Source organism: Myzus persicae, unplaced genomic scaffold (genome assembly GCF_001856785.1).
Source record: "Myzus persicae strain clone G006 unplaced genomic scaffold, MPER_G0061.0, whole genome shotgun sequence".
Taxonomy (NCBI): Eukaryota; Metazoa; Arthropoda; class Insecta; order Hemiptera; family Aphididae; genus Myzus; species Myzus persicae.
Genome location: NW_019101078.1, coordinates 10,953 through 17,195, shown reverse-complemented (window position 1 = coordinate 17,195; position 6,243 = coordinate 10,953). Strand labels below are relative to the sequence as shown.

At 32.6% G+C, this 6,243-nt stretch overlaps 1 protein-coding gene across 1 annotated transcript; it reads right to left on the bottom strand.

The window, feature by feature from the left end:
- Positions 1–2,537: 2,537 nt before the first annotated feature.
- On the bottom strand, positions 2,538–3,682 carry LOC111027617 (protein ANTAGONIST OF LIKE HETEROCHROMATIN PROTEIN 1-like). The gene is made up of 2 exons (XM_022306016.1): positions 3,657–3,682; positions 2,538–3,456 (listed from the first exon to the last, which is right to left on the bottom strand). The coding sequence occupies exons 1-2, from the start codon at positions 3,680–3,682 to the stop codon at positions 2,538–2,540; spliced, it is 945 nt and encodes a 314-aa protein (XP_022161708.1).
- Positions 3,683–6,243: the final 2,561 nt, after the last annotated feature.

The window sequence follows — 6,243 nt, the reverse complement described above, 5'->3', positions numbered from 1 at the left end:
TAATATAGTATAATAATATAAATTTATGTACAAAACTGGGCTCTAGTTTTTGTGCGGGCCACATGGTTTCTGTTGAACGTGTTACATATTTTTTCCTACCATCATATTTCTATGTATCGTTAAATCACTTTTTCCTATATACGATTATAATTGTTTTTATTTATTTATTATGTATGAACTTTAGAACGGCACAATATGTGTATCACATAAGTGGAGGGTGCCAATTTTATTTCGGGGACGCGGCCAGGCCCCGATGTAAGCATAAATTAGTAAATATAATAATATGTAATATATAAGTATGAAAGTGTAAATTATGTTTCCCCTTTTCAGTATGTTACAACTGCGGTGGAGCGGGGCACTTGGCTCGGGACTGCAGTGAGTGTGTATTTAACATTTTTCTTAAAATAAAAATTATATAAGTGTATGTAATTCGTATTGTAGCCCGGCAGAGAAGTCGAGAAGACAGTCGAGGGAGGAGGAGCGGTATAGGTGGCGCGGGTAGGGGTGGTAGTCGGGGAAACCGACGTGGTGCCGTGGTGGCCGCGGGGCCCGCGGCCGCACGAACACCGACCGAGAGCGGGACCGGAGCTTGAGACGTAGCGGTGGATCGAGCAACGGCGGTAGCAGGGAACGCTCGTTTTCTCTGCCGCTCTCCACGCTGCGTATCCGCTCACGGTCCCGCTCCCGGTTGTCAAGGTGTTCGGGGACGTCGGACCGCACCCTGACCCAGGACGAAGTAAGTCACTCTGTATGTTTAGAAAATATTCTCTTTTTGGAAAGCGCTTGGTTCTAATAAAATACATTGTTTTCAGCGGGCAGCACGCGAACTGCATGCCGGGCCAACCCCCTCAGTACGGCCACAAAGTCAAGTATATTTTGTATAGTTAAAATGGCTCTTGATAATAATATAATATAATCTTAAATTTAAATAAACCCATTAATTTCAGGAGATCCATGGGGGCGGTGGGCTGACGTCGGCGACGGAAGACGTAAGAATATTATTTTTATTGTATAAAAAAGAATTATTAAATCTAATTGAGCGCATTATTTTCAGGCGATTGCAGAACAACTGCCACCGGCCAACAGTAGGTTTTTACAAGAACATTCTTTGCTCTGGAAATTTTGATAATACTTTTCAATTGTTTTGTTTTTTTTTAAGCTGAATAAACTAATGAAATATTAACAAAAGACATGTGTTTTTCTTTAATTTATGTTCCTTTTCAACTGGGTATTTTTTATTATTTTTTTTATTGGGTATTTTGTAATTTCCATATTTTGTGTGCGCGGTAAGAATGGAATTTAAATTTTCATCAGTTATTTATGTATTCATACTATAGAACAACAATTAGAAATTAAAAATCCGGTGTGTAGTAGTGAACCATCATCGAATACGATATTATGGTAGGCCAGTCAATGAAATACGATAGTATAATTGAATATATTACATACAGTGTTGGAATCTAAAGTCAGACAATATTCTAAGGTTCAGTGAAATAAATGAAAATACAAAATATCTAAGAGTTTGAGTGGTTTGTACGAAGATGTACATGTAACAATTAGCTGTAGAACTTGACAACTGCTATTTACTTTTTATAAACTGAGTAATAACACTTCTACACACGGAGCTACTCATTTGAAACTAAATACTGACGCGAATCACTAACTAGTCCCCGTAGAGTCACTACCAATGTTATTCAATGGAACATAACAGACGGCGCTACTAGTTACTAACCAGTTACTAACGCGTTAGTGATAAGTTCCGAGTGATTCAACTGTCGAGTCACTTTTGAGTTTTCTCACTTTAATATTTTGGTGCTCAACGAAGCTTTTTTTGTTTTATCTATTGCAAAAATTTGTTATTTGTGTCAAAATGAACGAACAAAAAATTAATTTAAAGTTGGTGGAAGAAGTAGAAAAACATCCCGTTCTATATAACTTCACGCTCTCGGGATATTCCAGAAAGGATGAAACAGAAAAAGCTTGGAGTGAAGTAGGAAGATCAGTAAACACGTCAGGTAAATAATATGTAGTAATATAATTATAAATTTAATAAATACATTTAATTAAAAATAAATATACGTGGATTTTTAAACTATATATTATATTATTAGTTTAGTAATTAGGCCTTTATTCCCGAATTGTTGTTAATATTATACCATAATAATATTATACTCGTAATCGGTGCACACCGGGCGACCGTCGCGACGGATTGTTATCGCATCATCGCAATGACAAAAATAGAAATTTCCGACGATCAGACTTTGATAAAATAAATAAACATATTTTACAATTGAAACTTATTTTTTATTATGATTTTACAGTTTTTAATTATTTAAATATAGGCATACTATTGATCACAAATAGCTATATTATAGTTAAAATCTTAAAAAAATTATTTTATACTTCAAACTAGAAAATAATGATTAAAATGATTAAATAGGTATAATAATAGGGGTTAGATAATTTGTAGATAATAAGTGATTAAATAGTTAAACAATATTAGAAAATATTAGACAAAAAATAATTATTTTCAAAAACTAATTAATAGCATATTTCCATTGCCGAGGCAAAGATGCTTGAGGTGTAAGAAAATAGTTTGCTATATAATTTCTAAGAGCAGCTGCAGAAGAGGTTATGTTTATAGTCAAGTTTTGTGGTAAAGGTATTACGTCAATGTGGTTATTTGATTCACAACTTGTAGAATAAGTAGGTGTATACTGAAGTCCTTCTTTTTTCCGTACGTAGTTGTGAAGTATACAAGCTGCTTTTATGACCAAATTCACATTTTCTGGATCTCTGATACGAATAGGACCATTCAAAACAGCAAATTTTTCACATGCCATCCCAAACGTACACTCAATGGTTTTTCTCCCTCTGCTAAATCTATAGTTGCATATTCTTTTCACATTATCTAAAATTCTTTTTGGGTATGGTCTCATCACATATTTCAACAACGGAAATGCCTCATCGGCCACAAAGTAATAAGGAAACGGACTATCGTTTTCATCGTATGTTAATGGTGTGGGAGGAGGGATATTAAGTCCTGCATTTTGGATCCAATATTTCATTGCGGAGGCACTGAATATACCCCCATCGCTGTTTATTCCGGGAAACCCCGTTTCGATAATAGTGAATAACCCGTCAGCATCGCAACAAGCCATTAACACCATAGAATGATACGACTTGTAATTGAAATTAGAAGAACCACTATTTGGAAATTTTTCAATTCTTACATGTTTGCCATCGATGGCCCCTATACAATTTGGGAGATTCCAGAGTGTTTCAAAACGATTTGCTATTCCTTTCCACTGCTCTGTACTTGGTATTGGCATGAATGTTTTTTCCAACACTTCCCAAATCACTTTTACTGTTTCCGTCACAATTCCGCCAACTGTAGATTCTCCTCTACCAAAATAAACAGCAATTGACGCAAATGTCCCACCAGTACCCAAGTATCTGTAAAATAAAAGAAACAATCATAAAAAGGAAGTCAAGTCGGTGTCTCTCTGCTGTACAGTAGATTAAAAGTGGGGGGGATGTAGTAAATCGGGTTTGCGTAAAAATAATAGCATAAAACCAGATTGTTATTACAAATTATGAATACTCTGAATGTTATCTTTTTTTTAGTATCTGAATGCAAAGATAAGTGGAAGAACCTTCGTGCTGTTTTTGTGCGCAACATGAAACCAGCACCAAGTGGTTCTGGAGCAAAACCAAAAAAAGCATATTATTTGTTAGAAGCTATGCAGTTTACAGTTCCATATATTAAGGCGTTAGGTATGCCTTCTGGAAATCTTCCTAATCCCCCAGAACAGAAGGAAAGTTTTGAACAATCTGATGAAATTGACCTTAACAACTCCGAACTTGACCCACAGCAATTTTCGCCATTTCTACCACATCTTACGCCAACTCCGCCATTGCCTTCTACATCATTATACACACCTTCAACTACTGACATACCCCAAAAGAATAATAATAACATTACTCCGAGTCAATTTGAGTCTTCGCCATCATACGTGTCAAACAAAAAACGTGGATTAAAAAACGAAGCAGTGGACAAAGCATTTTTAGAATATTTCCAGGCAAAAAAAAAAGCCAGAACAGAGAACTCTTCAGTCAATGCTAACCAAGATCCAAAAGCAGAATCTTTAAAAATGTTTCTTCTTAGTATGCTACCTGATCTTTTGAAAATGTCTGATGAAGAAGTACGGCTGTTCAAGCGCAAATCACTTCAGATGGTTGATGACATTTTGTCAAACAATTCGGCATTCACACCTATTCATTCATTCTCGTCTTCATCCACAACGCCTTCAACAGATCAACAAATTCTACTGATATCTCAGAATGAAAATGCTCATGAAACTTCTCAACCTAACACATTCCAAACTATAAACCAAAATAGTTCTGAAAAGTACTATGAAGCAGTTAATGAAGCCTTGTACGAAATAAATCAACAGTAAACCAACCGTAATAAAAAAGTATAATATTTTATTTTATGTTATTTTTAAAATTATTAAAATGTTTTCATATATAAGCAAAAAAAATGATATGTTTAATAATAGTAAACCAACAGTAGGTAATAAATAAGTGTTATATTTTGTTTTATGTTCTTTTTAAAATTATTAAAATGTTTTCATATATAAGAAAAAAAAATGATATGTTTATTGCTAAAAAATTATACTAATATGCTAATGATATAGGTAGATGTTACTCATTTTAATAAAGTGTCTAAATTTGCATTAAGTAGATAAAAAAGTAAGTTACTTACCTGAGTGTAATTAATATCCGTTCCTCGGCATTCACGCACTCTCTCATGTTTGTATTTTGCTTGTTTATGGCAGGGGAAATCAGGTTCACCAAATATAAGTAACTTTCTTTTGACATCCGATAAAAACATAAAAATTTAGTATCGGAAAGGTTCAATTCTCTTGCAGCAATGAATAATCGGTGATGAAAATTTTTTTCAAGGTATGGATGAACCCAAAACCTTCTATTTTTTTTATTTCTTCTGTAATAGTAGTATGCTGTTATTACTTCTTCATCACTAGAATCACTGTCAACATCCATGGTAACAAAAAGATGACGAAAAACGTCCTTCATCCATAGTCACTCAGAACAAACTACAGGTTTCGATCACGAGTAGGTATGTTACTAGTAGCCTCGTGTATAGATCTGAGTCACCAATGCGTTAGTAACCGATTAGTAATTTCAATCACAAAACAGTTTAGTTTTTTTTTAATAGCTCCGTGTGTAGAAGGCCTTAGTGTGTATTATTTCTAGTAAGATATCTACTATGCCCCATGAGTATGCCATTACGACCAATTGATTGTTTCACAAATTATTGTTTTTAACATAATTATATTCACATACATTGTGAAATTGATTTTTTATAGATATTATTAATCTACTATATTGATTGATTAGTTCGATTTCAAGTACAGAACGCTACTCTTCTACAGTGATAAAATCAAATATTTTCGTTGTTAATATAATTTAATGAATTGCAATTTGTGTTATTTATTTATTTATTATTAACAATACGGGCAGAGCCCAATTTACATAATATAATAATACTAATTACATTTTTAAATATGATAACAACAATAACAATAGTGACAATAATTACTAATTTACTAATAAAAAACATGAATAACATAATAAAAAAAATACAACAAATTATAGCAATACAAATCTTAAAATGAAATAAAATCTCAATTATTAATATAAAATAAATGAACTAACAGAGTTTCGGTGACATGGTGTGTGCAAAGTGTTGTATTACATGTTATTATAGTAATATGTATGAATGAAATCCAACTATTTAAAGAAGCAATGCTCTACAGTAAGTAAATCGAATACAATCAAAACACAATAAATAAAAAAGTAATATAAACAGTGATATTATAGTGTGTACAAAATTTTACCATATATCATATGAAATACACCTGTCTCAGGTGTTATGTTAACATGGTGAAATAAAAAAATTATACAGTGACAAAACGATAAATAAGATAAGTTAAGCAGCAACATTCTTAATTAACTAAACACTATAAACTATGATGATGTTTATTATTCCTACTAAGAATAAGAATTTTTTAAAATTAATTGCAATTGTTACACATATAATGAAATGAAATAAAATCTCAATCGTTAATAGAACAAAAATAAATTAACAGCAATTCCCAGTGGTGTAGTTTGTACAAATTGTTACATGACACAAATTAATAATTATTATCAAATAAT

Bases quoted from the DNA above. Each gene is read 5' to 3' on its own strand.
- LOC111027617 (XM_022306016.1), bottom strand. From the start codon at position 3,682: ATGTTGCGCACAAAAACAGCACGAAG. The intron at 3,457-3,656 runs GTTCTTCCACTT...TTTATTTTACAG, and splicing joins CGCACAAAAACAGCACGAAG to ATACTTGGGTACTGGTGGGA.